Below are 22,692 nucleotides of genomic sequence, written 5' to 3' on the forward strand. Positions count from 1 at the left end.
TGCAACTGGACTAAGCAGTTACAAATGCCTGGGCTGAGGATGAAACGCAGTGGTGTCCGCCTGTCCAGAATGCAGAAGCTGTGCGTCACTCCTCTAGTGTCATCCAAGCAAACGGTTGACTGATAAAATTTCAGTGTACATTTTAACAACTGACTAAAAGGGAGAGGGGAGGTGTGATGATTTCAAATGGACTTGAGTTTATGAGGAAAAGCCCTGAAAATTGAGACCAGATCCTTCCCAGAGATGTTTCTGCTCATCTGGACGGCCAGCCATCATGTTGTTAGCTGCCTAATGGAGGCCATACAAGGAGAACTTGGGAACAGCGTGTGGGGAATAGCCAGCACGGACGTAGGACCACAGTTCTACATGAAACAGGGTACCATCTAGCACTGAGCTTGGGACCAAGCTTCAGAGAGAACGCACAGGCCAGCTTCCGGATTTCCACCTCCTGTGCTGCTGAGCAGGGGACGCTCTTGATGTATTGTCTATTCCTGGCACAAGGAAACTATAAGCCTTTATGCCTGTGGTCATGTTTCACAGAGCAGCAGGAAATGAGTACAAACAGGCAGCATCAATGTCTTTGTTTGCAATCAGGAACCCCAATGGGTAAAAGGATGTTCACATTGGCCAAAGAACCTTAAGGAACATCACCAGGTTCTGTGCAAGTAGACATATATGCTACTATTAAGTGATGGCAGACAGGTGAAATTTAGAGAAACGAAAAACAGATGTCTACTGTGTATTGTCTATTGTACATTGCAGTGTGTGTGTGTGTGTGTGTGTGTGTGTGTGTGTGTGTGTCTTAGAAGTTAATTTATAAATACTTTCCACTGTGTTTTAAATACAGTTTTCATTGTTGCCTTTGATTTTTGTAGTGTTGGAGATTAAGCTTGGATCTTGACTGCCTAAGCAAGTGCTATACTGCTAAACGATTCTTTCAGCCTGCAATGATAATTTCTTTGCTGTGATCTTGAGATCGGTGGTGTCTTCCTGTTTATAATCCTTGCTGCCCTTGAATTCATGATCTTCCTACCTCAGCCTCCTAAGTGCTAAAATTACAGGCATACCTTAGCACCTTTCCCAGCTTAGGTGACAGCCCAGAGATTCCTCAAACAGTCGTGAACTCAATCATTTCTAATCGTAAGGTACCATTGTACCTTAGCAGGGTGTTCCAAATCCTCAATTAGTCATTAGCTTTACATTATGATGGTGTGGTTGAAATGAATGTACCCCCTAAGCTTGCAAGAACCTTTGAGTCACTGGGTTCACTCAAAGCCTTTGGCTGTAGCACAAACGGGACAAGCCAATAGGACATTCATAAATGTTCCAGGATTCTATCAGAATGGAGAAAGGAGCAAAGAAAAGCAGTCATCATGATCCATTAGCTTCCTTCTGGAACTTCAGCGACCATCCATGCCAGACTCCCAAACACAAAAAGGCAACACCCGTTCGAGTGTACAAGCACCAGAGTTTATCACCGAACTGATGACTTTTCAGTCTTTGAGAGTTTTCTTTTAAAATGAGATGGGTCATACTTTAAGCCTTATTAACAAAGACCATATCCTGTGCTTATGCCAGTGATTAAATTAATTTCACTAATAGCAAGGATGAGTCACACAGTGTGAATGCTTACCAAAAAGGAAAGTGCTCCATAAATTTTCTTTACATTTTACCCAGGGCTATCTGTACACACACACACACACACACACACACACACACACACATACACACACGCGCGCGCGCGCGCGCGCGCGAGCGCACACACACTCACACATACACACACATGACTCATTCTCAGCATTTTTATGATAAAAGTGTCGTCTTTGTATAGAAGGCTTCTAGCAATCAGATTTCTCTGCTCTGGATCCTATGACGACTTTCTTGTTGCTGTGCGCACTGTCACTGATTGCTCTCTTCATGCATGTAAGCCACTCCATGCTCCCCTCCCATCACATACACTGTCATGTGTGTGCTTAGCCCATCTCTACTCCAGTGACTAGTTCATGTATCATTGCCTTCGCGAAGACTTTCTGTAGAGGCTACTCCTAAGCACTCTCAATTGCTTCTCGGCCTGTGGCCAAGATGAAGCGAAAACTGTGTTCCTGTTAGGCAGCTATGTGTAAAATGTGCTCATTCTCCATTGCTTCCTTCGAGAATGTTAGCTTCTTATTGGCGACTCTGTAGTGGAAGGTGTACAGGTTTAGACTCCTTGAACATAAGCTTACTGATTGGCAGGTACTTTCTTTAACTCATTGCTGAATTCGGGAACCTCGAATTTAATGACTGACAATGGGTGAGTCTCAGTGAACCCATGGCTGACCCCAGATCCACCAGGCTGTTGCATTCTTTATATATTTGTGCCACTAGTATGCCTGAGACTTCCAGGCTTTTACATTCCAGTGTCTCTGAAGCTTACTTCAGCAATCTGCTCTGAGACCATCACAATTAGGAGCCACCTCCTGGTAGGAGGGACCAAATCTTTACAGCTCAAGAGACGCACAGGCTTCTCTCTCATCTTAATGGGTCTGGACAAGAAGTTTTACTCTCCATGAAAAGTTGCCCTCACCATGACAACCACCAAGGACAGCTTAGATAAAAGCCCTCTGCTGGGTTTTCTCTTCTCCGTCCTAACTTAAAATAACAACCTAGGATACCATGAGTGGACACATTTGTAAGGCAAGGAAAACAAATTTAGAAAATGTTATTTTACCTGGAATCTAAACTCATGCAGATGTATTTCTGATAGGTTTCTAGTCATCTTACATGGTAATTGCAGCCATAATCATGGCTCCAAATTTTTATTAAATAGAAGTTCGGAGGTGGCCACTTCAAGCTAGGAAGGAAATAGTTTTGAAAGCCACTTCTGCTTTCTTCCCAACCACTAAAGTGCTCTGAGGCAAGGAAGCAGAAGTGCTCACTGTTTGAGTAAGGGAAAGAAAGGGAGCAAACACAAGAAAACAAAAACGTGAACTTTTCCCTCTCCTACATACTATCCCCCTTAATCTTGAAGATCATAGAACTAGCATTATTGATACCCACCAAAATTAACACTAGTAACGATGCTTAAAGTGGATGCCATGTCTGTTATCACTGGGCATTTTTTATCTTACCCTGGGGAATTTGGAAGCTTTTCCTGGGATTTAATTAGAAGAATAGTTGCAGCAGCCATAGTGGCACATGCCAGCACTTGAGAGGCAGAGAGGCAGGTAGATCTCTGTGAGTTTGAGGCCACAGTGGTCTACACAGTGTGTTCCAGAACAGTCAGAGCTACATAGTGAAACCTTGTCTGAAAAACAAACAAACAACCCCCCCCCCAAAACCCCAAAAAACAAAAAAGAAAAAAACAATTGAACGGGTCCCTCCACCAAACACTGGCATCTTGAGACAGAGTTCATGCACTTAAAATTCTTTCTAGATGTTAGTTCTGAAATTTCTGTTAGCTTTTCTCCCAGAGCAATAAGTACTTTCATACAAAGTTTTCTTGCAGTGGCAGTCTCAATACTCTGAAATAGGCAGGCATGCTATGGTGTCCTTCCTGTAGCCTTCCTAGTCATCACTGTTATAGATGGCAGTTGAAGCCAGTTAGTTTCCCACGGTATTGGACAGGCCAATGTGTGGTATAGAAAGTAATTTTAGCTAAATGTAACATTAAATAATTAAAAAGATCATAATTAATAGTATTAAATAATTCATAAGAAAAGTTTTCTTCAATATCCTTTAATTTTTCTAATTATTCTAATTAGATAAAAAATTTTGCTAGTATGTCCAACTCTTAATAACTTTTTTTAAATTTATAAATTAAGAGGCAGTATTGACTGCTGGAGCCCAAATTCTTGATAGGCAAGCTCATTAGAATAATACTGTTTTGCATGCATGGTCTTCTTATACTTATGACAGTAGGCAATGTTTTCTACTTTCCAATGCAGCATATTTCCTTTAAAATAATTCTATTTAAGTTTCTAAAAAGGTTAAAGAAACCATTAATAAAAGTATTTACAGGGGCTGGAGAGATGGCTCAGTGGTTAAGAGTCCTAGCTATTTATCCAGAAGTCCTGAGTTAGTTCAATTCCCAGCAACCACATGGTGGCTCACAACCATCTGTAATGGAATTTGACTCCCTCTTCTTGTGTGCATGAAAACAGAGCACTTATATACATTAAATAAATAGATAAATAGTTTTTTAAAAAGCTTATTGTTCTTGAGTGTGGCAAAAAATAACAACGTATGAAAACAATTATTGATATTAATGGCCACTTGCTTTCCAATACTAGACATGAAACAGATTAAAAGCTGTGTAATAGCAGTGTGTTACCATCTCTTCAGCTCTATGTGTATGTTCTGCAGAACTGCCAGATACTCAGGTTCCAGGTTTGGGGGAACCAACGTAGCTGGTTTACAGGAACAGTAGTTACTACTTGTAACTAAGGTTAGAGGTTAGGCCTTTGGGATAAAGTCTAACAACGCAGAAAATCTGACCTGAAGAGTTAGATGAAAGCTAACCATGACAGTGTAGTACAGGACCACTGGGCTGAGGTGTGAAAATGACCTTATACAGATGCCAAAGATTTCAGATGCCACGTTCCAGAACTAGAGATGAGTTTACGTGTAGTCCAAAGAAGTTCAGGTGGCTCATTGTTGATTCTGGCTGACTCTTTGGTTGGTACTAAATATTTTATGTTAGCCAGCTGTAAATGTTTATGTAGGCTCTTAAACACATGGCCTTCCATCTTCACATTTCATTTGCATTTAAGGAATTGCAATCCTCACATTCTAACTTGCATATAGGTCATGAGGAAATGAAAATATTTGTATTTCTTCAACTTCTGCTTAGACCAATCACTCAGTAATTAGAATAATATGAAATGGTTGTTTTCTGTATGTTCTAATAAACATTTATGCTCATTTAAAAATTAACTATAGGGCTTCAGCCTATGTACACACACACACACACACACACACACACACACACACACACACACAAACACACAGCAGATAGTAATTGGAAGAACTGCTTGACCTTAAAAGTTGTGGAGGAAGAAAAACTAATTCAATGAAGTTTGGGCAAGTTAACTGCCTGAGGTTTGAGATTTCCATTAAAAAAAAATTGTTTTGGGGAATGGGACTTATGTTTTAAACTATTGTTTTGTATTATTTTTTTATATGCTGAAAAAAGTGCCTGGATTAGAGACAGCAACGTCTCCTGAATTCCTCTTGCCCAAATGAAAACGTGAGGAACTAATGAGTGTATATTTCAGTAGCACTTTTAAGAGCTCATAAATAGAGCAGAATGTTCTTGGAAAACAAGGAGAAGTCATTTTTCTAGGTGGAAGAGCTGATGAGGCATTCCACAATTCCTTTCTTTCATCCAGAGGGCTGTATTCTGTGCACAGAGACTTTATAGTTTAGTGCTAAGAAAATTTGCTACCCTGCCAGGTGGTGGGGACACATAGATTTAATCTCAGCGTTCAGGAGGCAGAGGCAGGTGAATCTCTGAATTCGAGGTCTACAAAGTGTGAGTTCCAGGACAGTGACGGCTACACAGAGAAACCCTGTTGGGGGAGAGGGGGGAGAAAAGAAAAAAAGTACTAATTACTACCCAACAGCATTACACGATTATTATCATTGTTATGCAAAGGTCTGATGCTGTGATCCTTGGCACATTTTATGAAGACACACATTTCATGTGTGGCACACTTTTTGTGTTTCAAAGGAAACATTCTTTTCCTAGCTTGGATTCTATTACTATTCCTAAAACTAAAGTTCAGAATATTCTATTCTATAAGGAAGATGATTTCCTAAGCAGATTTCCCTCAATTATTCTAATGTCCTCTACAAGAAAGGCAACATGGTGAGAGTAAGAAATTAACTTTTCACTGTTGTTTCCCCAGCACTGGGAGGTGGGGGGCACTGAGATCAGCAGCCCCTGCAAGGCGAAACCACAATTACAACTGTCTATAGGATCCCAAAACCTTCCATTCGGTGGCAGTGTTTTATGACAGTACTGATCTAAAGTGTGTGGGAAGCGGGAGAGTGTTTAGAAAAGGCAAAGTTTAAATCCCTTTATGAAAATCTCTTTTACAGCACGCGAATTTAAGAAATGGGTTCAAATAAAGTATATTTATTGTATTTGTAAGTGTCTAAGACGTCACAACTTACTAGACAAGTATTCGATAAATACTGGTCGAGTTAACTGCCTTCCTCCACATTCCTTTTGAATTCTAGACGCGGCCGGGTCTTTTACTCCATAGAAAGCAATGGAGCTGGAACCATAAATCCCTTAAAAGGTCAGGACCAGTTAACAAGGCTGAGCTAACCTCATGGGCAGTGCCACACAGGCTGAAAGCAATGAAGGAAGAGGAATCAAAACAGGCTCAAGGGGCAGAAAAAACAACAATCACAAGCAAGTCCTAAGAGGAAAGACATTTCTGCAGTGGGTGTTAGCAGGAAGCTACCGCAATTACCGTCGGTCATCCCCTGTCAGTAGGCGATCACCTCGGTCACTGACACCAGGGCCGCAGAGACCCCACTTTTTAAAACGCTCTCGTCACGACGGCGCCGCCCGGGGTTCACCCGAGCCCTCTCGAAAAGAGCACCCACGGGCACCTTAATGCTCGACTCCATTCAAATCACGCAGCCAATAGGAAAAAAAAAAAACCCCTCTGCCGTGGGCAGACGCCTCGCGCGGCCAGGACGAACCCGGGAGGCAGCAGGTCAGCCTGGCACCGCCTCGCCTGCCGACCGGCAGCCTCCAGATCCCTCCGTCCCCCGGGACAACCTTCTTTCCCGGCCTCCTCCCTTCCAGGAGCGGCCCAGCCCCCGCAGCCAGAGCCACACCCGCTTCCCTCCGGTGGCGCCCCCGCCGCCGCACTCGGAGGCCTCGCTCTTCCTGGGCCGGGCCGAGGCGGGAGCGCGCATGCGCACTGGCCGCAGGGGCGCCTCCCCAGGCCGGGATCTCGCGAAGTTACGCTCGCCCGGGCAGCGGCTGACGGGCGGCCGTGCCGGGGGCGGGAGGGCGTCTGTGGTAGGAAGAGAGGTCCGCTCTGCCGGGCTCGCCCCAGTGCTCTGTGGGATACTGGAAGTCTCGAGCGTCTCCTCCCCGGCTCGCAGCTCCGCTCGGGCCCGGCACCCAGCAGACACGGTCGCACACCCCCCGCGTCCCCTCGCCTCCCTCGCCGCCGCCGCCCCCTTCCCTCTCCCCCCCCACCCCCCCGCCCCAGCTCGCGATAAGAAGAGCCGGCGGCAGGAGAGGGGATGAAGATGGCGGACGCGAAGCAGAAGCGGAACGAGCAGCTGAAGCGCTGGATCGGCTCGGAGACGGACCTCGAGCCTCCCGTGGTGAAGCGCCAGAAGACCAAGGTGAAGTTCGACGATGGCGCCGTCTTCCTGGCCGCCTGCTCCAGCGGCGACACGGACGAGGTCCTCAAGCTGCTGCACCGCGGCGCCGACATCAATTACGCCAATGTGGACGGACTCACCGCCCTGCACCAGGTCTGTGTGCCCCGCCGCCCTCACTCCGACCCCGAGCCCACGTCATCCTCGCGACCCCCCTGGGCCTCTCCGGGGGGGACTCCGGTGCTGAGGCCGGGGGATGGGGGTGGGTGGGTGGCGGGAGACTCCCTGCTGCGGGTGAGGGGGCGGCTCCGTCCCGGCGAAGGCTGGGCGCGGGGCTCCCAGGCCCCCCCTTTCAGAGCCCCGCTGCCTGTGCAGCTTGGAAGCTGCTGATTTTTTCTGGGCGCCGGGCAGAATAGGCAGTGGTCTTCTTGGGGCCCCAGGGCCATTTGTGGACGTGTGTCTGGTACTTTGGGTCAAGAGGAGCGGCTGTGTAAAGGGTTGTGCCGAGGCCCGGTTGTCAGGGATAGACAGTGTGTGGGGGGCTGGGGGGGGGGAGGATTGTTGGGATCCACTAACAGGGACTCTTGGGGGCAGATGGACCCCTTTGACCTGTAGGTGGGCATTGGTTTTGGTGTACTTTTTAAGGCTTGATTACAAATGGTGATGATTATAATAATAGTAATCAAGAGCTCTTAAGCCGGGTGCCCTGAGCGAACGATTTCCTGTTTTCTCCTTTATTACTCTTGGTCACTGGGGAGGGGAAAACGGGGTGTAATTAACTAATCTGCAGTGGCCGAAAGAGAGGAGATGGTAGTCTGTCGGATGCGGAAGCCTTCCCAGTGGGCTTGCCCACCTCTCAGCTAGAATCTATGGATTGCTGTCCTCGAGTTTGTCGCAGTGTCACAGATCCCTGAGCCGTGGCTCCTGGAATGTTCACTGGGGCTAGAAAGAGCATAATAAACACTGTGCACTCCTCAAAGACGGTTGCCAAACTTTGATTTTTCTTTTGGGGTTCGGGGGGTGGGGAGCCGTGGGGGGAAAGAAAGCTAATCACAATCTTTTCTCAAAATGGATGCTTTGTGCATGTTAAAGTTTTATAGTAGTCCGATTGGGATCTCTCAATGTTAGCCAAATAAGGAGAAACTATTGGCAATCCAGAGATAATGTTGCTTTGCCTTTAACAAGCCAAAAGCAACAAAACGCTTGGAGTTCTGCTTTGAAAAGCAAGTTTTAAGTACTGGTAATAGGTGCCATGACATAGGTTCCTTCTAGTTTTATGTTAAACAACTTGAAATTACTAGAAAACTCACAATGGAAAAGACTTTCCCGGCTCTCTCAAACTCCACATGGGTGTGCGGAAGATCATAGCTTTTTTTTTTTTCCTTTTAATAATACTGTGGTTAAGTTTCAACCTTAAGAAAGGCTTCATACTTTCTATGTAAACTTTGTATTTTGTGACAGTTAACTTTATACCCTTTGAAAGACCATAGTGTGGAGGTATTTTCCTTTTATCGCTAACTGCTTTAATAAGTGATGACCATTTAAAGCTTTATTTGATCAAATACGCATATCAAACTTTGTGTGGCCTTTGTTTACAAAGTTGACTGAAAGGATTGAAATGACTGACAATTTGCAGGAGAGATCTGGAATTTGGAACGGCATCCAGTGAAAATATAGCAAGTTCTCTAATCTAATGGAAGCTTCGTTTGCCTAAAGTTTAAGACATAGCATAACTATGTAGATCTGAAGACATGGTTGATAGAAGGCAAGCAACTTTGGCATTAAAAAAATAATAACGTGACTGTATAAAATGGAAACAAGAATCATCAAGTTTTCTTTCAAATGTCCTTGGCAAGTTTTAGCGTGAAATTGGTTCTGAAACACACAGTATGTCAGAATAATTGGATAATGGTTCATATCAGTATGTTTTCTAATGTTGCTAAGTAGAAATGTAAAGTTGCTTCTGTGTGGAGAATTGCATTGGCTTGGAGGAAGAGGATGACTGCCTAACTTTTTTTTTTTTTTTTTAGTATTGCGGTACCAGTTTAGATAGTAGAAAACACATGAGATTGAGTTTTAAAGGCATGTGTTTCTCAGTATTCACTTATTTAAAGAGACTTACTGATAGTGATTTGATTAACTGAATTCAGTAGTTTGGTGAGTTTTGGTATAGTCTTTATTACTGAACATTTTGTTTGCGCTGACAAGCAGGTAAGGAGAAGTTTCTAAGTTTATTTATGCCAGTTGTATAAAGCCTGTTTATTTGCCATTGTCATAGAGCCTTTTTCTAATTTATCTGCACAGTCCTTAAGTCAGTGAAAGCAACGTCTTAAAAGATGAAACTCTGAGGAGCTAGAGATGACTCAGTGTTTAAGAACTGTGGCTGTTCCCCAGTAGGACCTGGGTTCGATTCCCAGCACACCCACATGCCAGCTCAGAACTGTCTGTAACTCCAGTTGCAGAGGATCTGACGCCCTCATACAGACAGACATATATGCAGACAAAACACCTATGCAAATAAAATAAATAAATGATTAAAAAGATGAAGCATTGAGACATTTATTGTGATTCCTCTATTGTTACTTATCTTGTACTTGTTTTCCATTATAACTGTGAAGAAAAGGACTTCACTTTGGGCAGATTCAGAACATAATTAGTGAGAGGTGAGAAATAGAACTCCTCCTCTTTCTGGCACTTTAAGCTTTTGGGAAGTCTCTTGAATGACATTTGTCTTCATTAGCTAACAGTAAAGTAACATATTGATGTGGTGACTAGTCCTTGTATATTATACTCTGAAAAGATCATACAATAACTAAAATGATTTACCGGTCTAATTTTTTTTAGTCTCTGCATGGTCCAGATGAAATAGCTTAAATTTTGTCAACAGGAAAAAAGCTTTGGGCACTTCACAATCCGCAGATACACCTAGCACCCTGCTATTTTCCTTATATTTATAATACAAGTGATTTGTATTTAAAGGTCACTTATTGGTTGGATTAGCTCTCACTAAAAGCTATGAAAACTCAGCTACCGCTCTTTATCCCCCTGGATAGAAATGTCATCCATGTGGAGAGAAAACAAACCTCCGTCTTGGTCCCTGGAGTAGCCTCTTCCTCCTCTTCCCAGTGTCGGATGCCGCGCTTGGATTTTCCTAAATACCAGGTCTAGAATACAATTTCAGTTTGTTAGTTGGCAGTATTCACCCTCGGAGTTTCTTTTATTTCTAGCATCTGTATCTTAGCATGCTTTGTAAACATTTTCAATATCTATAGGGTTATGGATGGAATGCCTTTGGCTGGTCCTTGCTGGCGTGCCTAAAATGTTAGAGTGATGATTTAGAATTTCACTTTTTTAACCTCAAAATCTTAATTTTTTCCTCTTTGCTGAATGGTTTTCAAGTCAGTTTCCAGTTCCCACTCTTCTACCGCACCCAACTTACTGATATAAAGTGACATATAACTATATATTGTAATTTTAACTAAAAATAGATACCTTTAAGTAGTCACGTACATTCAGATCTGTTTCGTTAGCCATAGGTTGACAGCTGCTTTGTTTTCACAAAACATTTCTTGAAGGGATTTTTACTGTTCAGAGAACTTTTTTGTAACTGAGTTTTATAATCTGTTTTAACACTTACTTGTTGAACTGTTTTTTTCATGCCTTGAGGTTGTATAGAATACTTTTTATGCTATTTGAATATTCAGCTATCATTTAAAATTACCATGAATTTCAGCCTAAACTCCAAACTAAAACATCACTCTTCAGTAAGTGCAGTCTTTTCGTTGTCACTTCTATTTCAGTTAATGATCTCAAGATAAAGCTAAACATTTTACTTATAGTCTACTCATTCTCCCTGTGTGTATATGTCCACTCAATGGCCTGTCTTCAGAATTTGTATTCTTTGCTAATTTGATTTTCAATCAGTTCCATGCATACTAACAATTTGTCTTCCCATCTTTATATGTTCATGTATGTATGTATATATGGCTCGGTTTATAATAAATACTGATTTCAGAAAATTTAACAATCCTGTGTTATGCCTATCCTCTTAGTGTAGGTTTAAAGCACATCGTCATTAGTTTGTGCTTCATAACTGTGGATTCATTGGAAATGGATCTTTTTTTTATTTCTGCTTTTAGTCATCTCTTTTCCTCTACTACAATATCCTTGCTTTCTTTACCAGCCCAAATGACTTTCTCCAAGGTTCCATCCAGCTGCCAGCTGCTTTGAACTTGGGTAGCTGTGGTAGCCAAGACGCGAGCTACTCTTGAGTCACGCACTGCACTCACGCACAGCCCATCAATGTTATGAAAACCTTCTCACTGAGCAGTGTTTGGAAGCTTATCTCCCCAAACTTAGAAGAATCCAGACCCATTCTTCCATATTAATGTTTCCAGGGCCTGACTCACTAAAATTTGTGATTGAATTGTTTTAATTTCCTTTTATAAATAAGTTTTATGGTTACTTGTATACTGTGAGACATATATTTGAATCCTGCCTTTCAAGATATTTAGAATACTGATCTAATATTGTAGAACTTGTGTTAAGTGAATGAGTAAATGAAAAACTTGGAAATGAATATTTGGTACATTTCTTTAAATTGGGATTTTAAAGCACTTCTAAGTATCACCCACTTCTATTAAAAAGTCCTAACCAGCTTCAGTTTTGGTTAAGTGGAGAAAATATAGTAGGTTAACTACTTCATAAGAACCTTAGATTCTAAAGTGAAACTGTCTGTGTTCTTTTCTAATTGTACAATATCCCCTCGTTGTTTCCAGCTAGACAGATGTGTAGATAAGCTTAATATTAAATCATTTTGCTCTTAAATATAAGTCTTGTCAACTTGTAAGGGACCCATTGAAAGCTTCTTTGTAAAATGTAGGAATAGTGTAGTATATTTTTTCCCCTTAGGAAACAGAGCGTTGAGACACCAGAAGCGGTTGATTCTGAATTGCCTGTTGCAGAATAGTTCAGGTGCTTAATATAAGCAATCTGTTTTAAACTGAATACATTTACAGTTTTGCAACCTTTTCCTCTTTCATTTTTGTCATAAAATGTTAAGGTTTTGGAAACACCTATTGGATCCGTTATAAGAAAGTACTAAAATTTTTCTTAAAAAATGTACATGAAATTATTTTTCTGCATACTTTACTTTAGAAAAGCTGTGAATACTTTATGTTAATGGCTCATAAAACTTTTTATTGAAATCACCCAGGACCCATTTTTTAAAAAATGTATTAAACAAGTCTCTAAAGCCAAACTGGTCCCTCACTTCACACAAGTAAATGGGCAATCTAGCCATATATGGGGCGTCCTGGTGCGCACAGCACCCACGCTGCTGCTGTTAGAATGCCTTCTGCAGTTGCTGCTGGCTTTGTGCTTCCTGGCAACACTTTTGTGGTCTGACTTTGAAGTGTCATAACCAAGACTGTCTTTCATGAGCTTTAGCTTCAGTGTGATTGCGAGCTGTGACTACGCAGTTTGTAGTGTAGCCAGGTAAAAGCAGCGCTGGGTAGACCAGAGGAGACTTCACCATCCCTCTCTTACCTTGTGCTCCGTGTTCTATTCAGTAGGAGAAGCACATTTCAAAATCTAAATGATCTTGAGGAAACAGCTATTAGAAACCTTTACTAGCAGCAAGGGCAAAACATTTTATTACTCCTATGTTATTTCCTGACCCGTCCTAAAGGTGCTGCTTTCATTGCTATGGGGTCTGTTTAAAAATAATAGCCGTTTTCTGCTATACTTTTCTTTTGAAATTGTATCATTTCCACAATCAGAGTGAAGAGATAGGATGTTCACATGGTGATGCAGTCTTCACACAGGGTTGAAGCCCTCTAACAGTTCCTTTCAGTTTATTTTAAGTTAGGGTTGAATGTGCAGTAGCCATGACTTACCAGTGTTTCATTGAAAAGCACTGCTTTAGAAACATACCGCTCTTAATTCTCCCAGCCTCCTTCCTTTGCTCAAGGTTGTCAACACAGTTAAATGACAAAACGAATTCTAAAGCAGGTCTGAGTCTATTCTAGATGGCCTCTTTTTTTTTTCTCTGAGTTATGGTCTCTTTCTAGATAGTCCTAGCTGTCCTGGACCTTGCTAGGTAGATAAGACCAGCCTCAAACTCTCCTGAGGTTAAACTTATGCCCCCATGCTTGCTGCTTATTTTAAGTCTGAAAAGAAAACATTTTTAAATGTTTCAGTGATGTATTTTTTGTTTTGTTTTTCGAGACAGGGTTTCTCTGTGTAGCCTTGGCTGTCCTGGACTCGGGTTGTAGACCAGGCTGGCCTCGAACTCACAGTGATCCACCTGCCTCTGCATCCAAGTGCTGGGATTAAAGACGTGCATCACCATGCCCGGCTTTTGGTAATGTATTATTAATTAGTATTTGAGAGTTTCCCCTGTAAATCTGCTAAATGGAAAATCATGTACAGGTACATTTTTTTTTTTACTTAATCTATTTCTGTTTTAACTAACACTTGAGATCTTTTGATGGTAATTAAAATACTATAGTAATATATTTAAATTACTCTAGAATTCAGAATTGCCCTAGGTCTTGCTAAGATTGTTTTGTTGACCAGTAAATAAAGAATACTTGATTTCTTTTTTAATTTCCTAAGGAAATTACTACAAAAATACTCTTTTTTTTTTTTCAGAATATAGAATTTAGTTTTCCTTTTCCTTTTGCTGATAGTGACAATTTATATTACTATGTTGGCTATGTATTTATTTACAGTGATATATAAGCTATATATATAAGCTATAGGAAATGCATATCTGAGATAATAATGAAAACAATCTCAGGTTGGCGTGGTGATGCAGGCCTTTAATCCTAGCACTCTGGGAGCCAGAGGTGGGTGGATCTCGGTGAGTTTCAGGATGGCCAGGGCTACATAGTGAGGTGCTGTGTCAAAAGAAAAAATAATCTCAGCTTGACATTACTATGGAGCATAATTACTTCAATTTACTTAGTGTACAATGATCATTGATCTTTGTAATCAGGACATGGGATATTACACAAAATACTAATAATGTTATCTAAAGTGGCTTCTGATAGTTAATAGTTTCTGACAGGAAAAAGTTCCATATTTATATGCTTCCATAAGTCTTTGTGCTTGTTGTTATCCGCTGGAATGTATCTCCCCGCTTATTTTTATTAAGGCACAGCTCGAAGTACCGAGTGAGCATTCTTGACCACTGAAGAGCACTGTGATTCTTTGCACTTTCTAAACCATATGTTTAGCATTTATAGACTACCTGTTATTGGAAGTCTGTCTTATCTTCTGACAAAATAGAAAATTCCTTAACATAGATGTTTTTCTTAATTGATTCTTTTTCTTGCTCTTCTTTGTCTGCATTTTATTTCAGTAGATGCACAGTGTCTTAATTAAAAACAAAAACCGAACATTGTAACTTTTAACAGTAGAATTCATAGAAAATGAATTGATAAATTGTCTGGGCAACTATGACAGTTTTTACAGCAATAGAATGTATCAGTCAGGGTGCAGTCCCACACTCATTTAGTCCCAGCACTTAGGAGGCAGGGGCAGACCCACCTTTGTGTTTGAGGCCAGCCTGCTCTTTATAGTGAGTGCTAGGACAGCCAGAGCTACAGTGTGGGCCCCTGTCTCCGGGAGGAGGGTATCAGAAAAGTTTATGCCAACTTACATTTAAGTAGCCATTATTATAGTAAAATATCTGTATTTTAGATGTACATTTTAAATGGAATATTTTACTGATTACTAATACAAGTGGAATTTTGCCAAGTTTATGTAATTTAGTTTCAGAATATCATTAAACAAATTCCTTGGTAGCACAGCAGTAAAAGCAGTACATACATTGTAGTGTTTCCAGTTACAGAGTCTTTCCTGAGTTTTCATGATGGAGCCTCATATGCCAGAATTCTCTGACCCCACTAGTACTCTGTGCTTATCTTGTTGTGCTGGCTGGCCATAAAAAGGCAAGCTTCACTTCTTCTGTGTTACTGCCCTCAGCGCCTGCTTGACTGAACGTTCTTTCCTGGGTGGAGACATTCCAAGTTGTCATGTGTCATATAGGCATTTGTGAAATGACATTCACTAGAAACCGTGCAAAGCAGTGAAAGCATCTCTCAGCTGTTACCTTTTTAGTCATCTAGTTAGTATGTTATGTGCAGTGAGCAAAAGAGTCCGTCGAGAGCCATACCTAATAGAAAGCATTAGCTTGAATATTATCCCCTACTGACCTGATTGGGTGTTGGTGTAGTGTGGGCTCCTAAAAGAATTCAAAATTATACACACTACACTGTCACTTTCTGTAGCATTAGAGGAGATTAGATTTGACGGGTATGAATTCATACCATGTACGAAAGTATTTCATGAACTGATTATTAGACTACACAAGTATGCATGCACATGCCCATTTATGACTCACCCTTATGTTGAGGTTTTATGTATCTTTTTGTTTCTGGATTTGTGTAAAAGGAGATGTCTGTGCTTTGGAGCATTTGCAGAACCCTTGCAGCATCAGCTCCAAAGCGTTGGTATGAATGTCCTCTGTACTGAAGTATAGTCAGGAGAGTTATGTTGTGAAAAGGTTAGTCATTTGGAGAATAAGATAGATGTGGTAATAATCATGGTATCATTAACAAATAATATCAGTAACTATATACTTTCTACAAAGCTTATTTAAAAATTTATTACTTGAGACTTTTATACATGCAGATATGGTGTTTTGATGAAACACATCACTCCATTCTCTTCTTTCCAACTCCTCACCTTATCTTCCGCCAAATTTCATTTTTTTTTTTTTGAAACTACCAAATCTGCTTGGTGCTGCCAGCATGTGTATAGGTAGGTAGGTGTGGAGCCTCATCCCTTAAAAAATGAAACAAAACTGGTACACACACACACACACACACACACACACACACACACACACACACACACACACACACACACACACCCGCTCCCCCAGCAGCCAGCAGTTGTCAGTATCTCTTCAGCTAGAAGTGGGACTTTGTCTGGCATGATCTTGTGCAGGCTGTGTACATGCAGCCATAGCTTCCGTGAGTTCATGTTTGCAACTGTCCTATCAAGTCATGATGACACTGTTTCGCCAGTCATCCACTACTTCTGGCACTGTCTTTGAACCTTGGGAGTCTGATAGAGATTTCCCACCACAGTCTCCTACTCCCAGCACATTGACCAGTTGTGAATTTCTATATTGATTGTCATCATTGCAATAAGAAGGGTTGATAGAGCACTAATCTGTTGGTCTAAAGATAAGTACGTAGGGGGCTTTTTAATTCTATGCCTATGTGCAGGATAATAATACTGGCTTCTTCCCTCAGGCGTATGATGGATCCTCTAGCCATAAACTCCTGGTTCTGTTAGTGGTGCCAGGCATGAATTCTATCTTGTGGAACAGACTACAAAGCTTATTTTTAATTGGAACATGATCATAAAGAGGCCCTCTGATATTTTAAGTCAACTCTTAGCACATTTTTTACACTGGGTGTAAGTTTCAGAATTTCTTTATAATAAGCCCAATATATTCTTTTGTGGTCTAGGTTTTCCATGAAAGAAGTCAGTACTACACCTCATAATTGTTAGTTGTCTGTATATGGTTTTGTTCCTACCCAGATTTGGATGTTATACTTCGTTAAAGGCATGTTAATTAATCTGTGTAATTTTTCTTAAATTTTTTGAACAGATCACTAGCCAAAGTTGTTCCTAGCTAAAGTTTTGATGCTTCTGTACCCAGATTTGGATGTTATATTTTATTAAAGGCATGTTAATTTGTGTAGTTTTTCATAAAACTTTTGAACAGATCACATGCTCAGCAATTTCTGTATCCTTACAAAGCATATTGGGCAGTCCACATAACAGCATAGGTTTTGTCTTGTTCTTTAAAATATGTCTACTTGATCCTTTCAGCCATCATTTTTCACACAAAAATGTCTAATCTCAGTACGTTTATCTTACATAGAAAAAACTGTAAGTCATTGAGATTTCAGTACCTTCTGTGCTCGATTTTCTTGTTTGTTTTTGGGGCAAGGTTTCATGTAGTCCAGGCTGGCCTTGAAATCCTAATCCTCCTACCCCTCCTTTTTATTTTTAACATCACATTTGTGATTGTTGTTACATATGCATATTTTGGCAGACAAAGATGTTTAGGTAACTAAAACAGCACAGAAAAACGTGGAAATGTATAGTACTAGTCAAAGGTTCAGGATTGAAACTAGTCCCCTAAAAGTCTAGTAAACTCACCTAATACAAGTATTTGGTTATCCAGAGTATCTGTAAGTGGGATCATACTTAGTTTTATGGTTCATAACTTATTTTGAAAATTAAACATCTTCCTTGTAAGTCAGTGTTGATACAGTTTACCTTTAATGGTATATGGTATTTGACTTTGTGTTTCTGAATTTATTTGATGAATGTTTAGTGTCTTTTCCACTTTTTCATGATATAGCATGCAAATACTATATCATCTTAACTCTGTTATCGTATTCTATTCATTTGATTGCTTCTGGAAAATGTAGTTTAAAGTCTTATGTTCTGCTCAAAATGTTATGGTGTTTTTGTACTTGTTTATAGAAGACATATTTTTAGTTAAGGTTCTAGTATATGAAATATGGAAAGTTGACCTTGAACAGACTGTTGATGACACATCTGTTAAACTCATGGGATGATGTCATCCTCCATAAGTCATCCGTAGGAAAATTATTGTTTCGTTACTCTATGTGGGTATGTAAAAGTTGTATTCACTCAAAGAAATAGTTGGAAAAGAGACAGGATAAAAGAATTCTTCCTCACCCCCTTGCTTTCTTGTTCTTTTGGTATGAGTAGGGAGGAAAAGGGGGGGGGAGGAAGGTAGGAAGTGGGAGGGGAAGAGAGCATGGGCACACATGTGCCCAAATGTATGTATGCCAGCTCTGGCTCCTGGTGCTCACCTGTGAGTTCCCAGAGATTCTCCTGTCTCTGCCTGCCAGCTCCTCTTAGGAATACTGGTATTTCAGAGGTTCACGGTACATACCTGCCTTGTACATGGGCTCTGGGGCTTTTAACTCAAACCCTCGCATTTGCAGGGCAAGTTCTTTAACTCACAGCCACATCCCTGGCTCACTTGTTTTCCTTACAGAGATTTAATTCTAGGGGGCTGGAGAGAGGACTCAGTGGTTGAGAGCTCTTCTGCTAGAGGACCAGGGTCCAACTCTCAGGATGTACACGGCAATTCACCGCTGTGTGTAACTCCAGCCCCAGGGTCAGTGGCCTCTGCAGGCCCCAGGAAAGATGTGGTGTACAAACACTCATGCAGGCAAAACATCCAAATGCATAAAAATAAAGTAATATAAAAGTACATCATTTAAAAAAAGATTTAATTGTAACATTTTAGAAGTTTGAATTGTATGTTATTAAAAATGTTAACACAATCTATATTTGCATAATGCCATTATTTATTTAAACTAGAGGTTAACTCCTTCGTGCAACAAGTATTTATATAATCATATGTTTGACACTTTACTAGTCTCTCATATAATGTCCAGTGTGCTTTTGGTTGGCATTGTTAGCAAATGATAATAGGTCAGTAACTGAAAAGATACGGGGTTAGATTTTTTTAAAACATGGACTTAGCCCAGAATACCAAAAAATATTTGACTGATAGAAATTTATTAATTTATGTCTTAACCACTTTGAACATGTTCTCTCTGGTTTGTTCTCAGAGCTCTTGTTCATTTTCTACTGTGGATTTTGAGGACGGATGTTTCTAAGACTATTGTGCCTATTTTGCTTTTTTTGTTGCAGTAGTTCCAACTACTTCCAGATAATCTGTTCTTTTTTTTTTTTTTAATCCATCTTTGTTTTTAGTTGACATCACTCTTCAGCACACAGAGCTAAGATCTCATGCCATCTTCTCTTTTCTCTTCACTTCTTTCATACAGTCATTCTTTCCCAAGAGGCTCATACCTGAAAAAGTATTGCCAATGGCATATTGTTTTCTATTCATCCAAGAAATACTAAAGGTAGAATCTGTTCCTATCTTAGGGTGTCTATAGCTGTGATAAAACATCAGAATTAGTTTCACCTTAAGCTTCCAAGGCTGTCCCTGAGTGAAGCCAGCGCAGGCACCTGGAAGCAGAAACTGAAGCAGAAGCCAACGAAAAATAAATGCAGTTTTCTGACTTGCTCTTTCATTTTTCTTACAACACCCAGATCACCAGCCCAGAGATGGCACCACACACAACAGCTTGGGCCCTCCCACATTAGTCACCAATTAAGAAAATGTACTGTGGACTTGCCTATATGCCAGTCTTATAGCAGCGTTCTCTCACTTAAAAGTTCTACCCTACTCTAGCTTGTGTCATACGTTGCATATAGACGTAGCATACAAGTGTTTATCAGCTGGTACAAGGGTTTATTTTTTTTTGTTGTTGTTACTAGAATCAGAAGCTTATTCTTCAGCAATTAAATGAATAGAATACTGACAAAAACTAAAGATGAATTTCTAAAACTGGTAAATGAAAGATACCAGTCAAAAAAGACCACATGCTGTAAGGTTTCATTGTATAAAATGTCTCCAGTAGACAGATATATGGAGACAGACAGGTCGACACCTGCCAGACGCTAGACATACTGAGGAGAAATTTGTTGAGTTACTGCTCCTGGGTAAGGTGGGGAAGATGCTCTAAGCTTACGATGAGGACTGTGCAGAATGCATCAGCTGGCCAGTAGTGGCGCACATCTTTTATCCCAACACTCTAGAACAGAGGCAGGCACAGGCGGAGCGCTTGAATTCGAGGCCAACCTAGTCTACAGAGCCAGTTAGTTCCAGGACAGGCAAGGCTACACAAAAAATCCTGTCTCAAAAAACCAAGCCACGCCAAACAAGACAAAACTGAAAATAACAAATTCCATTTCAGTGTACACTTTTGGGTTGTTGTATGTTATATGAATTATATCTTAAGTGAACAGATATATTTTAAAGCACAATTGTGTATTTATTCCTAGGAACTGAGGCATTGGCAATCCTAAACCTTAGACTAAACTTGGCATTATTCAGTGTAGTTATGAGAGCAAACAAGATGGTTAGTGTCGCCTTAGCATAGCTTGCTAAGAGTGTGTAGGTATACAAGGCATCCATCTCTATCCGTCACATGTAACGACCTGTAGTGTAGTACTACAGTGCTGTGGAAGCATGTGCAGGCACGTCCACACTAGAGTCAGGGCTAGCAGAAGGCTTTCCGTTTGAGTTGCTGATTGGTGAACTGAAGTTACCCCAGGCTGTAAATGAGAGAGGTATTTGGGAGACTACTTGAGAGAGAATAGCATGGGCAGAGCCCTGGTGGTGAACAGAAGTGTTAATGATTTTTATCTGTACAAATGACACAATTGAATTTTCCTTGCAGAAAAAAACAACAGCCTTTGCTGCAGTGTGGACAGTACACTGAGAGAAGAGCAAGGCAGGGGATACTAGTCTGTAAGCTCGTAAGCTTAGTAGAAGTTGGGTCAGAACAAAGATCAGTGAAAGATACAGTTAAGACAAGGAATTGGTAGGCACTAAAGGCGCCGTAGAGAGTAAAGCTGAAGACTTGTATGACCTGGAGCCTGTGTGGTTTATTATGTAAACGAGGGCTCTCTACCATGTGCTTGTGGCTAGCTGAGAGGAGTGTGAAAGAATAACTGATGAAGGCAGGCAAGAAACAAGGAGGTACAGTTGACCGTGAAAAGTGTCCGAAAGAAGGTGTGGGTGCTGTAGTAGTCCAGATGAGCATTACTTATGTTCCTAACTGTGTGTCCTATATTGAATAGGAGGTGGGGGAGGCTTGAGCTTAGTTTATTCTGGGGTCTTTTCTGTCTGCTGAAAATTTGATGACAAAAAAACAAAAAACAATGTATGGAGTTATACGAAAACCACAAGAATTCATATGCCTAAAATAAGTATTCTCTGTGTGTGTGTGTATGTCTGTCTCTCGCTCTCTCTCATTTTTGTGTACATTTCAGCTTTAGGCTATTTTATGATTGGTGAGAGGTGTCTGGAGCAGGTGTTTTGTGCCTGTGGACTGAGTGGCAGTGTGGGAAGAAGAGTGGAGTGCTTGTAGTGACTGTGGAGCTTCCTCAGCTGAGATGATAAGACGCACTGTGAGGAAAGGGAGACAGGAGGACGGTTGCTAAGAGCACCTTAGATTTTCCTAAGACTCATACAGTTAGGAACTTCCCCAACGGCAGCAGCATCCCTCAGCTTCTCAATGGACTCAGTAGTGCTTTCGGGGGGGGGGGGTGTATTTCCTATAGCAACACACACACACACACACACACACACGTTGCTGGGTAGGCTTTTCTCATGTGTAATATGTCATTGATTTTATTTAGATATTATGGACATGCTTTGATGATTTCTGAGGTTTTTCTTTTAACATTTTAACCTACTCTTAAGGCAGAAGCTTCTGGCCTGTTGTAATCTGGAACAAGCTCACTGGTCTTGTTTCAGCTTGAGTGAACCAGGAAGTAGTTATCATATATTGAAATCTAACTGTAATATGCCCCTTTCTACCTACCTTTGACCTTTAATCTTAATTGGGATGTGTGTGTGTGTGTGTGTGTGTGTGTGTGTGTGTGTGTGTGTGTGAGAGAGAGAGAGAGAGAGAGAGAGAGAGAGAGAGAGAGAGAGAGAGAGAAATGAACTGATAAATTGTAAAATTACCCTTTCTAAAAACACTTTTAAAAGGCTACTTGAGAGACAATGTGTGTTATACCACCTGGAGACAAAGCTGTTAACAGCGACTAAAATAGGCATTTTAAATTATGCCATCTTTGAAGGTTTTACAAGCAAAATGTAAAAATTTCTCCTGTATAGACAAGGGGAAAAAATACCTGTCTCCTTCCAGTGATATTTAAGGGTTAAATGTAGATAGCTTGGCATAGTTGTTAAAGGTTAGTGTTGATGGTTCCATGCTTATTTATGTGTTAAGCTTTCTTTTCACCCTCTGTTCCATGAGGAAAGAAGTGGCAATGTAATAGTCACGTCAGGAGAGCTTTTAAGTGATTTTTAAAGATAGCATCAGGTATATTTTGTAGTTATTGTCAGGTGAACTGAGAAAGTTTAGAGACAAGCTGATGACTGAACAGCAAATCGTTTTCAGAGGATGCTGGGTTTTAAGAAGTATCAATGAACTTGAGAATTTTGGACAATTCTAGCAGGAGAAGTGTAAACAACACTAAAAGATCCATAAAGCAGTTTTTATACAGTAAGTTCTTTTGCCTTGTAAACTGTCAATATAAAAAAAATTTGGTGGTGAAGACCCATTTTAAGAACTAATTTAGAAAATGGCCAAAAGTCTCTAAAAGTTATTTGAGATGTTAAAGCTCAGAGTGATATTA

General features: G+C 40.8%; 1 protein-coding gene across 6 annotated transcripts in view; it reads left to right on the forward strand.

Annotated features, from left to right (window-relative positions):
- Positions 1–7,236: 7,236 nt before the first annotated feature.
- PPP1R12A (protein phosphatase 1 regulatory subunit 12A) overlaps positions 7,237–22,692 on the forward strand; it is a 103,317-nt gene continuing 87,861 nt past the window's right edge. For 5 of the 6 annotated variants that reach the window (XM_084796599.1, XM_084796601.1, XM_084796598.1 and 2 more), the window contains exon 1: positions 7,237–7,488. In XM_084796599.1, coding sequence (XP_084652725.1) covers positions 7,252–7,488 — 237 coding nt within the window. In that variant the 5' untranslated portion in view covers positions 7,237–7,251. The remainder of the gene's footprint in view (positions 7,489–22,692) is intronic. The other variant, XM_084796602.1, reaches the window with a different exon arrangement.

Source organism: Acomys minous, assembly GCF_964271855.1.
Source record: "Acomys minous genome assembly, chromosome: 9".
In the NCBI taxonomy this organism is placed as follows: domain Eukaryota; kingdom Metazoa; phylum Chordata; class Mammalia; order Rodentia; family Muridae; genus Acomys; species Acomys minous.